Source organism: Penicillium riverlandense (genome assembly GCF_028828495.1).
Source record: "Penicillium riverlandense strain IBT 135883 chromosome Unknown utg000002l_segment0_segment0, whole genome shotgun sequence".
Taxonomy (NCBI): Eukaryota; Fungi; Ascomycota; class Eurotiomycetes; order Eurotiales; family Aspergillaceae; genus Penicillium; species Penicillium riverlandense.
The window spans coordinates 2124377-2141196 of NW_026643195.1; the positions used below are offsets into that span (position 1 = coordinate 2124377).

Below are 16820 nucleotides of genomic sequence, written 5' to 3' on the forward strand. Positions count from 1 at the left end.
CCAAACGTCAGCCGAGACGCTACCCACCCTCATTCGCCCGCTCTGCTCGATTCTCCATCTCCAATTCACCTCTGTCCGCCGATCCCCCATCCTGCTCAATCTAACGACCCCATCCTTCTTCCACTGCTCCGTCGTGGGGGAATGCTTCCCCCCAAACCCTGGTCAACGCTGTCTTGAACATGAGTTTGATCGGGGGCGCACCACGCAGCTCGATTGCTTTGTAGCCTGAGCCGTTTCACCTCCGCCATTCTCGTTGGGTGAACAACTCGGGACAACTCATCAGACCAGCCCACCACGATCAACGGCCGCCGCCTGAAGCATGCAGGATGTCTGGCACCGACATCGAGCAGGCTTCTGGTGACCGGAACAGCGATCCGCCGTTTGGCCAGTCTCCCGCGCCAACCCATGCCCATGTCCACAATCCCAGTTCGTCCTTTGATGCCTCACCGACCGCCGCCTCCCTCTCCCCCTCCGCTCCTCCTCCGACCTCCACGTATCCTCCGCCCCCATCGGGCACCTTCGATTACCAGACTCGTTCCGCGTCGGCGAATCATCGTTCGGGGACCAAGCAGCACCGGGACTCGCCTGAACCCGATGAATACTATCGCCAACGTGGGTCCTCTGCGGCGGTGCATGCTGCGAGCAATGCCACAAGCGGTGTGAACATGGACCCGACCGGATATCCAAGTGCGGGCGACAAAGTGTCCCCGTCGCCAGCAAGCGTGCTGGGCCTGTCGCGCACCAGGTCTTCGACGTACCGTACCGCGTCTGCATCTGATTCGCCCACGTTGGGAAGCTCGTCCGCTCGTGCCCATCCGCCCGCCGCCTCGGTCGCCAGGTCTCGCCAGACATCGTTCAAGGACCTGATCAACAAGTTTAATAACGCCTCGGACGAAGTCCTTCCACTCCCTTCCGCCACCCAGTCGCGCGAGACATCGCGAGCAGCGAGCCCAACCGCCAGCTTTGACAGCCCAGAACGACCTCGTGCGCTGCCTCGGCGGCAGAACGTGGGTGATTCCACACAGTCAATATTCACACAGTCTATAACGAGCGCTCATCCCTCGCCTCTGGAACCACGAGGGAAATCGTTTCCAGCACCTCTTCATTCAAGCACTGCTATTCCGCCCCCTCTCTTTAACCGCATCCCAGAGTCACATCCTCGTCGAGCGCTGTATGGCGAGCTTTTGTCAGTCAACACGCAAGTCCAGAACTCGCTGTCCGGAATCCCGTCACATCTCAGACGTCGCGGTTCAGACGGGAGCATCGCCAGCCCGAACCCGGCATTTGTCGACAACCCCGAGTCAGCAATCTCAGGTCTGTCGCCGCTGACCCCGACTGCGTGGTACCTCGGACACACAACCTCTTTGGAAGCAGTCCAGCCAAGTTTCAAGAGCCATCGACGGGCGAGGAGCGATTTGGCGGTCAACACGGCCATAACGCCCCTTGCGGACCCTTGGAATCCTCACATGGCGGTTCCAGCACCCTTGCAGCAGGTAAAGCCGGGCAATGGCTCCCCAGGGAGTCCAAATTCGAGGTCTCGCATTCCTGTCTCCGCCAATCGTGCCAACTCTGCTTTCGGCCTTGAGAGTCCCTCTCCAACCTCCAATCCGACCTTTAGCAGCCGATCTGCCTCCATTCCTGTGCCCCCAAAAGGGACGAGCCGCCTTCCTAAACCGTCGCCGAAGAATAGTCCACCCCGCATGACGGAAGATGTGCCCACATCTCCCACATCGTTTTCGATAACGTCGCGTGGCAGGCGGGACCTGACGATTGGCCGAAGCCGAACTCAGGTACCCGAACGAAGCCAGCGACTCCAAGCTTACATTACTACGCCGCCGCCCCAAAAGTCTCCGCCATTGCGCAGTTCCAGACGACAGTTTTTCTCCAATGGTAGTCCAACGTCGCCACGATCGAGAGTTGGTGATACGTTATCAACCTTCCAACGATACAATACTGTCCACGAGTCCGGTCCGCGCTCACGTCCTCGGCAACGACAAATACCCGAATTGGGCAACGTGGATTTTGAGACTCGCCGGCAGCGCATCCAGCAAGCCTTTAATCGGACTGTCCAGGAGAATGAGAGAAAGGAAGAAGCGGCGGCGGAGCTTCGACGTCAAGCGCGGGCAAAGATTCGGAAACACGAGGCCGCCCAGTCTCCGACGACGGACCATACCGCGACACCTACTACAGAGCAACCCGCACGCCAGCCGCAAGGCGAGATGGCCACTACTACTGTGGAAGCGTCAGTTGGCGCCGTCGCCGACGGCGAAAAAGAAAATCGCGCCCCTCCTCACGGTAACTTCGAGACGTCTCCTCCAGCGCCGGAAAAGGAGCCGCCCCGAACGGCAATGGACTCTCCCACGCTGGGACTGCCGCTTGAACGGCCACCTGCGCAACAAGAATCTCGTTCTGAGGGCACTGCCGCCCCCGGCTCAGCTGCGGGATCGGAAGATACCCACGTTACTACTTTTGACCCCGAGCCGCAATCCGGACCGGCCCAGCGAGCCGGAGGTGCAGCTCACCGGACTTTGTTTAATCATATAATGCAGATTCGCGAGTCTAGCTCAAGCGATTCGTCCTGTGATGAAGCGGAGTGCAGCCTTTCAGAGGCAGATGACAAGGAGTCGATCCAGGTCATGCTTCAGAAATCGACATACTTTGATTCCTCAAGTAGCACTGACACTCAGGAGCCTCCAGCATTACTGATGCAACAAGCTCAGGGTGGTGACACCGTGCTCAACCGATGGAGCATGAGCTCATGGTCTTCGTCGGGACCCAACCACACAGCCTTTGATGAAACGTGTGACGAGAGCAGCGATGATCTTCCATTACAAAGACCTTCATCTCGGCATACGAATGAGGCGACCACTCAGTCGTGTTCAGCCGCATCAACGCGCCCCGCCTCCGTCGTGGTTGACGAACCCTCTACCTCTCCAGTCCAGGACCATGGCGTGCTGGGCCCTCAGACTCTCTTGGGGGGACCAGATCAGCAATGGAAGCCTTTCTTGTCAACTCCTCCGAGCTTGGCCAGAAAGGGAAGATGGGACTCGAAGCGGGTGACTGCACTCTATCTGAAGGAGTTGACTCAGGGAAGAGGTCACAATATTCCCCTCCCACAAGTCCGAGCATCTCCGGAGCCTCCTCGTTCGTCTGATTCTACTAACCCACGCAACGATGGGCGAACCGACAGTCTTACGGACGATCCAGTTCTCGTTCCGCGAGCTGAAGACGTCCCGATATCAGAACGGCTCACGCATAGTGCGAGTCTCGTCGGGCGAGAAGATTGGCTGCATGCCTCGCCTTCTATTATGGATTGGATGCAGGTCGCCGCTGAAGATGAAACCGTCACCCCTTCTAATGACCGGCCTGCATTCGTGTCGGATATTGCGACTGTAACCGATGCAGATTCTTCTCACAACCATGGAGCAGGCCTCGGATTATCTATCAATGTCCAAGCTCCTACCTCAATCCCTCCTGAGTTCCAACCAGCGCCTGGTGGCATTTCGACCGGAAACGAATCCACTCCTGTTCCTGCTGCTATGAAGCATCACAGCACTGGAAGCAGCGAGAACTCTTCTCTTCGACATCTGGAACCTACACCATCCCCACAGGCAGCTGACTCTTCTGTCACCTCCCTGGTACCGTCCACTGAACAACCCCCGCGAGTTGAGGCAAACAAGTCTCCTTCTCCCGAACAGCGGCGCCTTCGAAAACGACGTCATATTATTAAGGAGCTTGTCGATACTGAATACACCTTCGGTCGAGACATGAAAGTCGTGGATGACATCTACAAAGGAACCTCGAGTTCATGTTTGGATCTCTCTGCAGATGATGTGAAGATTCTTTTCGCCAATTCCGAACAGATTGTGCAGTTTTCTATCAGCTTCCAGGATGCCCTCAAAACGGCGGCGCGAAGCGTATACGTGATGCCAAAGTCGCAGCGATGGGGCAGCAAACGCACTGCTCACAATGGCTCCTCAACTGCCGAAAGCCCTGAAGAACCGTCACACATCCAGACCGCCAAATCGGATCTCGAGAAGGACCGCTCAACCTTCGTCGGCCAGGCTTTCATAACCCATGTGAGCTCGATGGAGAAAGTCTATTCTGACTATCTCAGAAATCATGATGCTGCCAACAAAAAACTACAGACTCTGCAGCGTAACCCGAAGGTGGCCATCTGGTTGAAGGAGTGTCGAGACTGGGCAGCCGATCTCACGACCGCCTGGGACTTGGACTCGCTGCTGGTTAAACCTGTTCAACGAATCTTGAAGTATCCTCTTCTTTTGAACGAGCTTCTCGAATCAACACCCACCGACCATCCGGACCGGGCTGCTCTTGCCAGTGCTCTGCAGGAAGTCACGAACATTTCTGTGCGCATCAATGAAATGAAGAAGCGAGCAGACCTTGTCGGACAAGTCGTTGGCCGGAAGCGCAAGGAGTCTGATGTGCGCACCGGCTTGTCCAAGGCCTTTGGCCGTCGTACCGAGAAGTTCAAGCAAAATGTCGGTCTTACGGATCTGTTTGAAGACAAAGAATATGATTCTTTGGCGATGAGGTTCGGTGACGGGTATTTCCAGCTGCAGTTGGTCATGCGCGACGTGGAGGAGTACATCAATGAGATCCAAAATTTCATGGCTCGTTTCAACGAAATCGCTGCCTCGATGGAAGCAGTTGTCGACGTGTCCCCGTCCAATTACCCTGAGCTGGAAGGCAAATGGCGTCGTTTCAAGAAGACCGTGTGGGATATCATCACCACCGCCCTGCCAGAACATGTAGGTTTGCCTTGTTCTGTCTGTCGTTTGAAGTCCTAACACAGTTCTAGCTCGACGTTATCCGCAAGAGTGTTATCTCTCCGATGGTGACACTCATCAAGCTGCACGATGGGCCCCAAAAGGTCATGAAGAAACGGAACAAGCGCCTCGTTGACTACGCAAAATTCAAGGCTGTCAAGGATCGCGGTGATAAACCCGACAAGAAGATAACCGAACAAGGGGAGCAGTTTATGGCCTTAAATGACACCCTCAAGGACGAACTCCCCAAGCTCTACAACTTGACGGCCAAGTTGGCGGAAACCTGCTTGAAGAACTTCGTCCAGATTCAGACCACTTGGTGGAATTTGGTGCAGACGAAAATCGAGCCTCATGTCGAAACGTTCCCTGATGATCTCCAAAAGATTATTAGTGACTGGTCCAATGACTACTCTTTCTCGGAGGCCCAAATCCTCTCGCTCGGCATCTGCAACGGGTCCTCGGCAGCCGACACCGTCAATCTGGTCAATTTCAACGCGCCCGGGTCCGCTCTGAACTCGCCAAGTCGACCTTCCAATAGCTCTGCTCGTCCGGGATCTCTGATGGATGAGTCCTCCCCCAAGGTTTCGCATGATTACAGTATCCCAAGCACGTTCTTCCAGTCCCCTTCAATGGACAGTGGTCAGTCGACCAAGAGCCGTCATCGGACCAATTCTTCCATGTCTGGTCGGGCTGTTTCCAATAGTCAAGAGCTGCAACGGAGTCAGATGCTGCAGCAGGTCACCAATAATCCAAGCCCCTCCCAGGGCACCAAAGCGACTGTTGGACCGACAGAGTCCTTCCCCAGCCTGCCTATGCTGAGCCTGGACACACCTTTCCTTGCCGATATTCTCAGCGGCACGCCCGAAGAAAATAATCCCGCAACCTCTCCTGCCGGTCGCTACTCGGGCTTTTTCTCCTCTGCCTTGCCGATGGATGCCACTGACTCGCAACCCGCCGAGCAAAGCAGCGCAGCCACAGCACCGAAGGTGCTGTTCCTCGCAGCTAGCATCTACGAGTTCAATATTGACCGCGCCCGCCGCGAGGCTGGATACCCCTACCTCACCTACGTTGCCGGAGAGATCTTCGACGTTATCGGCGAGAAGGGTGAGCTCTGGCTCGCTCGCAACCAGGACGATTCCACCGGGCAGGTGGGATGGATCTGGAATAAACATTTCGCCAAGTTGTCGACATAGACAACCGTCGTGGATTGTCGTGATCCTTCTTCCTTAATCCTTCTTCACTAGCTCCGTGCCCGGACTCTTCCATTCCATATTTGTTTGTGTTTTCGCCTTGACTGAGGAGTCTCCTTATCTGCCTCTTGCTATCGGACATTTTCTTCCTTTTATGTCTCGCGTCTGATGGATTTGCTACCGGAGCATTGGAATGTACGCTTAGATACCCCGTTTTATGGATGGATGTTTGTTCTTTCATTTCTTCATTGTAGTTGTAGCCCTAACCGTATTCCTTGGCTAATCACGTGCCTGCGCCGCATGTGACGCATCGGCCTAACGTCTTGGTTCGATCGCAGGGATTCATGTCCCTCACTACTTCCATGTCTCGGTCCACTTTGCAATTTTCCTTTTCTCTCGCATTGCACTGCCTGTTCCCCTGATCCTGGGCATTCTTTCCATATCCCACTCTCGTGGTGGCGACCTTGCATCATCCTCCAACTTGCCCCCCCTCCGTCCCACCGCGACTCTCCAGCCTCGGTCGGTCGCATTGACGATTGCGGCGGGTGATCTCCATACCTTCGATCTAGTGTCCCGCGCCCCGTCCTTCTTGCCTGTTGAGCCTGCCTGCCTGCCCTACCCCCGTGTTCTGCCCCCGACAACAGCCCTCAATTCTATAATCGTGAATGTTCGCGGCGTTCCTCGTTCAGGCCGCCACTTTCTAGACCCGGACGGCCTCTCCGGAGTTGTATCCGGGTCGTTCGTTCCACGGAACGTTCTTAAACCGAAGGCAGTGGCAGAGAGACTCAAACAGTTATTCGCGGCTTCCATATTTCCCGGGGGTTTACAACTGATTTGGCTCGATCGCTCGACCTAGACGGTTATCGCGGCACGGTCTCTTGGCGTTGGAAGCAAGGTACTTACTGTACGGACGACAACTGGTTGCGCGTCAAACGCCTCGGCAGTGGCGCTGTGGATATTCAGACGCCGGGTTTTTCTTCGGCTTTTCTCCATATACACGCATCGCATTGACATATTGTCGACATGTTGGACGGCGGGTTGAACAAGCTGCACAAGCGGATGCGGGGGCGGTTTGGTGATACCGTAAGTTTGCATAGCGGTGATCTTATGCAGAGGACGTACTGACCTCGGGCACAGTTGAATCCGGACGATGCCTTCTTGAGCTGTGAGTTACCCGCACTTGATTATCTGAGCGTCATTGTCTCGAATGATATACTGACCAGCCGCGTTTTGGAGTTAGACTACGACGTGCGATGTAGGGCTTTGTGATCTCCCGAGTACCATGCGACAGCCCCGCTAACAAGAAGCTCAGTGACACGAGAGGACATGCAAACCCTTAAGAACGACTGGCTCACAGACAACGTGGGTTCCAATTGTGAAAACAATTCTTTTGGATAAGGCACCTGGGCTAATCTGTTACTAGATCATCTCGTTTTGGGAGGAGTAAGTCAAGTCCCCTCGATATGGACGACACGCCGCCCCGAATCCTGACACTGAAACTGACGCCCGTCTGCCTCAGATATCTTGAACACGAGTTCCTCACCAAATTCAAGTCGTCCAACATCGTTCTCCTCCGTCCCAGCATGTCCTTCATGATCCTCCAAACCCCCGATCCTCGCACTCTCCGCGAAGCACTCCCCGATTTCAGCCGAGCTACGCACGTCTTTCTCCCCATCAACGACTGCCGCAACGTCTCACAAGCCGAAGGCGGCACGCATTGGTCATTACTTTTGATCTCGATTGTGGACCGAATCGCGTTCCACTACGACTCGCTGTACCAAGGAAACGTCTGGGAGGCTGACACTGTCACCCGCAAGTTCGGGGTCATGCTGAACCAGCCGATCCGGTTTATGCATCTGAACGATTCCCCCCAGCAAGACGGAGGCAGTGACTGCGGCGTTTTCGTGTGCTTGAACATGCGCCATCTGCTCATGAGGCGGTTACTCATGGCCAGCGCGCACGAGAAGGTTAGCATGAGCCTTGGAGGGCGGAAGGTCGATGCCCACGCTGGCCGTAAAGAGATGGCCAAGATTATCGAGGGCTTCCGGAAAGAAGGCGAGCGACGACGATCGTAAGTGTCAGGTCATTGCCTCTGTCTGTTCTATTCAAGATCCGGAAGCAAGCAAGCTAACGCACATCCACCACAGCACAAGCCTCAGCCCGATGGGGAAGAAGTCCCGCAGTCCACCGCGCGTGGATTGATTTTATGATTGATTACTGACATGACTTTTCTATGGCATTTTGATTTCGTCCTTTGGTTCTGTTCTGTTCTGGGGTCCGAATTGGGGCTCAATGGCTTGTTACTGATACTCACTGACGATGACTTCACGGCCTTGTTTATTCATCCCGTTCTCGTCCATACGTGGCATTTATGTTCATTGAGAAACAGATCTGCTCCGTTCTGGTGTAAGACCGGCGAGTTCCGTGTTCCGGCGTTGTAATTCGAGGTGGCGGTGGGTGGGCGCATGGTGTCCTCGAGCATAGCAATGAACAATTCGCATTCTTGTTGGGGTGTGTAGGAAGAAAGAAAGTAGTGAGCACATCAACATCCCGAGCATGGGGAATCAATTGACTGCCAAGTCATTGCCAAGTCATTGCCAAGTCGTACTACGGTTTATTATTCCCCGCCTAGTCTTTCTCGATCTATCTTGATCCCCCGGGAAAGATCGTCTCCAAGGGGGCCCATGTCGCCCTCAGGTTCACGGCGGACGCAGACTGAGAGGGCGGGATTATCGCTGCGGCGGAGTTAATGTGAGCAGCTATGGATTTGAAGGATGGTAATTATAGATTGTAACTGTCAAATATACTTCCAAGATGGTGGCATGTGGTGGTCCAATATTAGGCCCTGCGCAGCTAGCCCTAACTCGGTCCACCCAGCCGGATCTAATCTAATCTGATATTGATATCGATATTGCATACTCGGGGTCAAAGGGAGATATTCAGTCTATATAAAATACATCACACATCATGCCTGGCTTGTAGCAGTTGTATGGCTTCTTCCAATCGATATCCATACTGACTGGGATGGTGTTCTGGTTCTGGCGGTCCTTCCTCCTTCGAGCTTGTTGTTTGCCAGCCAGTCGCTCCTTCCCTCTGCACAGTGCTGTCCTCTCCTGTTTCCATGGAACCTCGTGTCGCGTTGTTTATATTCGCCTGTTTCCCTCTTTTCCCTCTTCCCTTCTTCCTCTTCCCTCTCCCACACTGTGTATGATCTTGACATGAGTCTCTAGCTTTTTATGCTTCTAGCGTTTCTCATCATCATCATGGTGCTTTCCGCTTCTTCCACGTTTTGCTCCTGCTGCCTTTTCTTCTCTCCGCTCCCCTTCGCCGTTACAGAGGCTCCTCTTTCTTTCTCTGGTCCCCTCCCTGACCACTCGCCCGCATGCCCGGCCACGCCACACGAGGAGGTGGGGCCTCCCGTCCGGCCCCGGCTGCGTCACGCCCGGTCACCTCGCACCACTCGCTATGTTCGAGTTCGTGCGCGTTGCGTGGATGCTTGGAAAGGTTTCAGCCTTCCAGTCCGCGAGGTGAGCCCTCTGCCCTCTCCCGTTTCCTCCCCCGAGTCTTCTGTCACTTGCCCCCTCCCTGGGTCTCCTCCCTCACCCAGCATGTGTTTCTTCCCTTTTGTTCCACCTTCCTCTGCGCCTAGTCCTTCACTTTTCCCCATCCCAGCGCTTCTCTTTGCTTTGACTACGCTGCCTTTGCCTGTCTCTCGCTCTGTCTCGTGTTCTGCCGCCCCTTCCAGCCCCATGGTCGATGAGCGCATTGCTGCAATCGCTCGAGGTGAGAAGATTGCGGTCCATTGGGCCAATTTCGGACCGCCTAAGACCTGTCCTCCTCTCCGTCCGCGAAAGCGTGTTACCTTTGGTGACGTTACTGTTGCCGTGGTTTCGCGCTGGATCGTGCGTGAGGAGCACGTCCACTCGTTTCCCCATTGCCCTGCCCCCGATCCGACCCCTATCACTCCTTCCCTTGTCCCCCGTCACGAGACAGGCGGTCCCTCTCCCTCCCACCATGATGATGTCGGTGCGGTGCGTGTACGCCGTCTCCAGACCCATCCTTCGGGTTGGATGGAGCGCCCTATCGTATGGGTTTTTTTCTTGAGCCTTCTTTGGGCCTTTCTGTTCGTTTTGGATGTCTTTCTCCCATCCGTGAACTAGCGACCTTACCGGTGAGGGTGAGGTTAGTGTTCTGCCACTCCTTTTTTCTTTTTTTCCTTTTTTTTTTCAAGACGAACCCATACCCTAGCCGCTCGTTTTCTTCCGTCCCGCCCGCCGATTTTTGATCGAGCACCGGTCCTGCGAGGCCGGTGCCCTGTCTCTGCTGATTTGGTCACAGGTCTACTGCCGAACCGATCCGCGAAGAGGAACGTCCCGTGTCTCGAGGGACCCGGAATCCCGCCAGGACGTATGGTGGCGTGGTACAGTTAACCACCCCGTAAGTGCAATCCGTCCGAAGTTTGACCGTGCTGACCGTGTTGTTGAACAGTGCTGTGTAACGACAACGGCCTGGTCTCATGGTCAGCGGAGGCCAGCCAGGACGGTGGTGGCATGGTCCATTTTACCACCATGTAAGTTCATCTTGTTCTGCCGCCTTTGGCTTGGCTCAAGCTGACCGTCTTCTTATACAGTTGTTGCTCGGAGAAGGCGCCTTCTTCGTTTGATTTCATCGTAGCTCTCGCCGTGCGAGGGGTATGGAGAAGTGACCGGGCTCGCAATGTATTCTAGAAATCAATTGCATCTTCATCGCTCTCTTTTATCTGTGTTGTAATGAAAATGAGTATGTGTCCAAGAACACCCATAGATGAAGTAGTTCGCGGACGTTGGGGCAGGATTAAATAAAGTGTGGTCTGTGCGAGAGTGGAGAATGTCACGGGGTGGGCGGACAGGGTAGTTATAACGACGTATGAATGGCCTGATCTGTGAAATAAGCACTCCGTCATCCAGATTTAACTTGCGGCCCTGAAAGAAGCCATGGAGCCATGCAAATGAGTGCAAGTCCGGACGCAAATCATTCGAATCTATATTTCGAGACGGCAGTATGAAGAAGGAAGAGATTAATTCAATAAAAAGGTAGGTATCGTATCCACTGAAAGTGTCGAAGAATGAAATCCATATCTATAAATGCGCCTGACCTGACTCCAGTTTAGATGGAAGCCAAGGCCGAAGAGGACAAAGGATTCGACATAATGGACACCTCATCTCGACAAAATATACAACCCGCTCAGGGGCTCGTGACGCCGGTCATGATATCATTCCAGACACGCGCAGCCTCCTCGCCCCGGAGACCCGACACGGCAGTTTGGGCCTGGTAGCACAGATCAAGAGTCGACTGGGGAGCATTGCATGGGCTGCGCAGACGATTGCAGATCAGGCCCGCCACCGAACCGATGGACGTGTCGCTGCCGAAGGGGAAGTCATTTTGGTTGTTCGTCGTGAATGCGTATTCGTTGCGTCCATCCAGCCCAAAAGCCCACTTGATTGTCGGATCGGAGCACCTGCCGTAGTCAATGTCATTTGTGGTGCTTGTGCAGGATGGGTCCGTGGTGGTTGTGGTGGTGGTTATGAAATGTGTCTCCGTCCTGGTGTGGGTGATGGTGTCTGTGATCGTTTGATAATCGGTCCAAATAGTAGTGTCGGTCACTGACACGGTGACCGTGTCAGTTTCAGTGACCCCGGGCTCGGTTACGGTTGCGCCGCCAGTCGTCGTGGTCACGGTGGCGGTTACTGTCGGTCCCGGCTCAGTGATGGTATATGTCGATGCGTCCGCCGTGATCGTGGTCAGGTCCGTAAATGTGTCGGTGCAGTCGGTAACCACGGATATGACAGTATCCGTGATTGTGTCTGTCGTGGCTGCACCTTCAGTGGTCACGGTGGAGGTAATCGTCTCCGTGATGGTGGCCGATCCGAAGTCACCATCAGTAGTGATAGTAATCGTCGTGGTGGGTTGCGGAGGGCTACATGGGTTTGCGTAAGTTTATGGTTGCTTTCTACAAAAAGATTAAGTGGACTTACCAGTCGGAAGTTACAGTCACTGTCGTGGGAGGACCACCACCAACCCACTCACCATCACACCCATTACCACCACCGCCATGACCACCACCTGGTCCCCCCCAGCCCTTGCCCTTGCCCTTCCAGCCACCACCGCCACCTCTATTGGCACCGTGGCTGACAGCTCCGTTACCGCTGCCAGCCCAGTTGCTCGGCCAGGCGAAGGCGCTGGGAACAGCGCCGGGGGCAGGGTGAGCCCCGGCGAGGGGTAGCGCCTGCACCAGCAGGGCCGAGAGAGCAATCAAATCCGAACGGGCGGGCATGTTGACTGCGTTTGAAGGGGAAGACTTGAGAAGAATTGAGAAGGGCGGAGTCCTAGGGAAGAAATCAAACAAGCGGACAGAGCCTGGTCCGATATGAAACAATTAAGTCTGGGCCAAAATGTGTTCGGAAAATTATCTCCATCCGTTGCGGATTGCAGGACTAGGTTCGGCTTAAATATGCCCTCTGTGCCCAATACATTGACTGCAGACTACTACTACTACTACTACTACTACTACTACTACTACTACTACTTGCTATATTAGGATATCACAGAGGCTCCTTCAAGAATGCATGAATCCCAGTCTACGGTCACAGGAATGACAATAATCAGTGTGGGAAACACCCAGTCTGGACTATATGTTCTCCGGCCAACACTCGGTTGCTCATGAGCTACCATCCCAGCTAACCCGTTCTGTCCGCATTGTGAAAATTCATTGGCTATTGTTCCTAATGTTTGGAGAAAGTATCCGCCCACTGAACTGCCAGCATTCCGGGACCGAGCGTCGCTCGGCATTGGTTATTGAGATGTATGTATTAAGGGCAGAACTACTTTCTTCGCTGCCCCTTGCTACAGGATGAGTTTTTGCCAAACTACCCAACAGAGCAGAGAATGCGTACTTCCGATCCTGGTACCGAAGGGCTGGGAATACATTCTTCGAATCCTGGCATTCTTCAGATCTTCGTTTATTCCTTAATACAACGCTAAATCATGTCACATTGCTCTTTTAACTATTACCCCCCGATTAGAGTAGTCAATAGTTCATGCGACCCTTTTCGTTGTTATTCGGTCAATTGGACAATATGGTTCTCACCAAGACTGATGCACTATCAAGGAATTAGGATCCTATTGATCCTGAGAAAAAATTCCGAATTGCATGTAGTCTTGATTAATCCTGTTCTACTTTGCGGTCTGATCAATTGCCTAAAGCAAGCCAAAGTAGAGAAAAAAAAAACAAACGAACTTTCAGGAACGCAGTGACGATCTCGATCCGGCAAGGGAGGAACAGGGATCGTAACGTAGATCTCCGGATTCCAAGGATCCAAGGATCGACGTGCCGCTGCCGCGAATTGCGTCATTGTGTATTCTTCCTCCGATCGATCTTGCACTTTCTTGGGCAAAGAATAGAAGAGATATCGGCTCCATCGGGAAGTGTCCTCTGTTAGCATGATCCCATTTGTTACTGGACAGGCAATTTAAAACCTTCATCAGAAATTACAGACCTAATTGAACCTGCCGCCTCGGATAGATCGGGCCTGAGCCGCTTGAGTGATATATATTGTAACCCCAATGTCATGTTGATCCACCAAACATATATCTCTCGTCAGGACCAACTTTAATATGGATTATTAACGTATGTGACGTCCCTTGTTCTCCATTCTTAGCAAATCTACTGCATTCAAGTGCGTATCTGGTCAATATATTGTGATCAGCCGATTCTCAAGGGAGGTCCGTTGGGCGTGCTTATCCTCGGGCCAACAACCAGGCACGCCACGTTACATATACATATCGCGCAAATCAAGCTAAATTCAGCGGCAGAGCACGTAACAGTACAAGTACGCAGAATGGGGGAAAGGCCAACTACGAAGCTCGAAATAAACACAGATAATGAACGTTTTCATAAAAATTATCGCGCCGCCGCACAACGGCAGGCCTTGCCTGTCCATGTAAGGACTGCCCGGACAGAAACTAATAAACATAATAATTCTTCATGTATAAAGGTGCCACCTGGGGGAAATAGCACAACTCGGCACGCGGTCGACTGGCAACCGAAAAGAAAGAAAAACTAAAGTCTATACAAGGTCATGAACGTGAAGATGCGCAAATCGGACGGGGGCTTCCAAACAGACAGAAACAGGTGAAGTGCAGCTGCAGAGAGGGTATGTTGACGCCGACAACAGATAGAGACAGACAGACAGATAGACAGAAAACAACCAAACCAAACCAAACCAGAATGGATACACAGCAGAGAGAAGGGCCGCTCATCATCACATTACATCGAAACAACAAGAGACTATGCACGTATGAATCACTAAAACTAGAGGATTCCGCATGACAGCACCGAAAGCCGGGAGAGGTGCGGAGCTAGGGCGGAGTGGGGGTCTGGCCGACGCCCGGATGGCTGCGTGGTGGTTTGTCGGAAGATCGCATGTACATTGCATCTGAGGAATCGGTCGTCGCTGTGGTCGAGGCCGTCGAGGAGTCCATGGGTCGTTGCTGCTGCTGCTGTTGCGTAAGAACCTCACGCGCGTAAAACTCCACGAGCATCGTGCCGTAAGCTTCAAGCTCCTCGACGGGGATTGCGAGGCGGAAGTCGTTGAGCAGGAGGAACTGGAGTTCAAGGTGGTTGAGCTCCACCAGCGGAAGGCCGCCGACCTGTCACGAAGTCAATTTTGTGATCTGTAGACCGGGCCCGAAAATACGAACCTTTGCATATCGGGAATTGGTATAAAACACATCGGAGAAGAATTTACTGGCACAGGTCACGCCCGCGATGACCAGCCGATGAATATTAAAACTATCGACCACGAAGAAATGGGAAAAGTTCTCGTCCTCCCCTTGGGGATAGAGGGCAGGCGATATAGACGGACTGTTGGGGTCTGAGGGCGCCATTCTCGTCGACGAGGGCGGTGTCACAATAGCAGCTGGCTGTGTCTGGCGGGCAGCCGCCCTCTCCAGCGCCTGGACGGTAGCGGAAGGAGAATCGGCGTGGGCAGTAGGTTCCCAATCACGTTGGACCAACTTGAGCTTTCCGCGGTTGACAAGCTCGGTCATGCGGTCAAAATAGACCAGCAAGCTCAGGAATACTTCGTACGTGGTCGGGCAATATTTGTGGATGCGGGTGAGATAGCTGAGGATGGTGATGCTGGGGACATTCTTGCCATGGAACGCGAGCACACTCGTGGCCTGCGGAGTGAGGCTGCTAGTCCCGTCTGGTAAAGGAATATGGCGATGGACACGTTCATGGTGCACATCGTTGGTCGTGGTGATCTTGGTGAGAAGGCCTGCCACCATTTCGATGATGTCCGTAACCGGCATCGAGCTGATCTCGAACTGCCGGTCCTGCGATGCTTCTCCTGAAACCTGAGATCGAGAAGATTGCGCCAGGAACTCATCGCTAGCAAGGCTTTGGATATGTGACAGACTGCGCACTCTGATGCGACTTGATGGAGAATTGGCCTCGGAGCCCGCGAGTGACCGCATCGGCTGTAAACGGGGTGACGCCGGTGACGGCTGCACCCCGCCATCAGGCTCGGTATTCATAGGATCTGGCATGCTGGTCGCGTAGCTGCTGCTCTGGGAAGGCTGTGCGGCGTACGTCGAGGAGGAGGAAGGATGTGAAGGGTAGGCATAAGCGGACTGAGTCGAGGTCATGGACGAGGCAGGTGGATGGAACGAGGTGTTTGATGTGGGCTGTGCGAGAGCGTCGGGAGGGGTCTGTTGATTAATGTAGGCAGGCAAATCATTCTGCGACTGCGCAGGAATTCGACCAGAGCCCACAGTGGACGTTGACGGCGGGGCGTTGATCGAGGTGGGGGTGGTGGTAGAGGAGGCGGACCTGGAGCGGGCAGTCTGCAGCGGCGTCTGCGAAGAGTGCGGCGAATGGCGATAGACGGAATCAGAGGGGTTGGTCGTCCCTCCTACCATCTTGTAATGGCTGTCGATATACTCCGGCGGCACGTGGTTGACGATAACGGAGCCCATGTCAAGCCGATCCAGCGCTAGTTAGCTGTCCTAGTTTCGGCGCAGCCAGGGCTGGAGTGGGTCAGTCGGGCGCAACACGGCATTGAAAGATGGAGAGAGCAGACAGAACAGAGAAGCAGGGACAGGAGAGAAGAGAAGAGAGAGAATGCGATGATGGAGGGAGAGAGGGTGGAGGGGGGAGGGCAAGGAGGGAGGGGAACGATACACTCGATGACGAAGAGCCGGATGGCTGTGGCCAGACCGGAACCAGGGAGGCGATCAGCGAGCGCCGATCGGGTCCATTGCAGGAAAGAGGACAGGGAAGAGAGACGGAAAAAAGAAAGAAAATGGAATGGGAGAAAGAGCAAACAGATGAGAGAATGAAGAGACAAGCACGAGTGGGAGAAAGAGTGGGAGAAGGAGAGAAGGAACAGGAATCGGTGCCACGGTGACTGAGGTCAGGCAGTGGAGCGGGAGCGTTCGGACAGCCGGGTTTCAAGAAAGTAATATGTAGGAGGATTGTTTCCCCTGTTATATTATTGCAACTCTTCCTATGATGTTTATACGAGTCCAATCCCAACGAGTAAAAGACGGTGTATACAAGGGTCCGACGAATGACAGCGCGATATGAGCGCACAACCCCGAGGATTCCAGCCCGCATTACTGGGCCGTATAGATCGGATGTCTTTTCACCGACTGCCAACTTATACCGCTTCGGACATACTGAACTCCCATCACTTAGGTATCCCAAGTGTCCTCACGCCAGATAGCACTTGGGTCCATCCATACATCTCACCCTGGACAGCCATGATGTAACCGACGTGGGTCGTGGATAATGATCCCT

The 16820-nt window shown here is 53.9% G+C and overlaps 5 protein-coding genes across 5 annotated transcripts; 2 read left to right on the top strand and 3 right to left on the bottom strand.

The window, feature by feature from the left end:
• Window positions 1-326: 326 nt before the first annotated feature.
• Window positions 327-5983, top strand: N7474_003161 (putative Rho guanyl nucleotide exchange factor; the record flags this gene model as incomplete). The annotated part of the gene is made up of 2 exons (XM_057194576.1): window positions 327-4772; window positions 4823-5983. 2 exons carry the CDS (start codon window positions 327-329, stop codon window positions 5981-5983), a joined length of 5607 nt encoding a protein of 1868 aa, XP_057055931.1.
• Window positions 5984-7003: 1020 nt separating this feature from the next.
• Window positions 7004-8182, top strand: N7474_003162 (Ulp1 protease family protein; the record flags this gene model as incomplete). Its single annotated transcript, XM_057194577.1, has 6 exons — window positions 7004-7063; window positions 7118-7235; window positions 7293-7342; window positions 7404-7423; window positions 7500-8051; window positions 8128-8182. 6 exons carry the CDS (start codon window positions 7004-7006, stop codon window positions 8180-8182), a joined length of 855 nt encoding a protein of 284 aa, XP_057055932.1.
• Window positions 8183-9633: 1451 nt separating this feature from the next.
• On the bottom strand, window positions 9634-10038 carry N7474_003163 (uncharacterized protein; the record flags this gene model as incomplete). Its single annotated transcript, XM_057194578.1, has 1 exon — window positions 9634-10038. One exon carries the CDS (start codon window positions 10036-10038, stop codon window positions 9634-9636), a length of 405 nt encoding a protein of 134 aa, XP_057055933.1.
• Window positions 10039-11203: 1165 nt separating this feature from the next.
• On the bottom strand, window positions 11204-12293 carry N7474_003164 (uncharacterized protein; the record flags this gene model as incomplete). Its single annotated transcript, XM_057194579.1, has 2 exons — window positions 11204-11936; window positions 11995-12293. The coding sequence occupies 2 exons, from the start codon at window positions 12291-12293 to the stop codon at window positions 11204-11206; spliced, it is 1032 nt and encodes a 343-aa protein (XP_057055934.1).
• Window positions 12294-14377: 2084 nt separating this feature from the next.
• N7474_003165 (putative cyclin-dependent protein kinase complex component) lies at window positions 14378-15997 on the bottom strand (the record flags this gene model as incomplete). Its single annotated transcript, XM_057194580.1, has 2 exons — window positions 14378-14668; window positions 14720-15997. The coding sequence occupies 2 exons, from the start codon at window positions 15995-15997 to the stop codon at window positions 14378-14380; spliced, it is 1569 nt and encodes a 522-aa protein (XP_057055935.1).
• Between the last annotated feature and the right edge of the window lie 823 nt (window positions 15998-16820).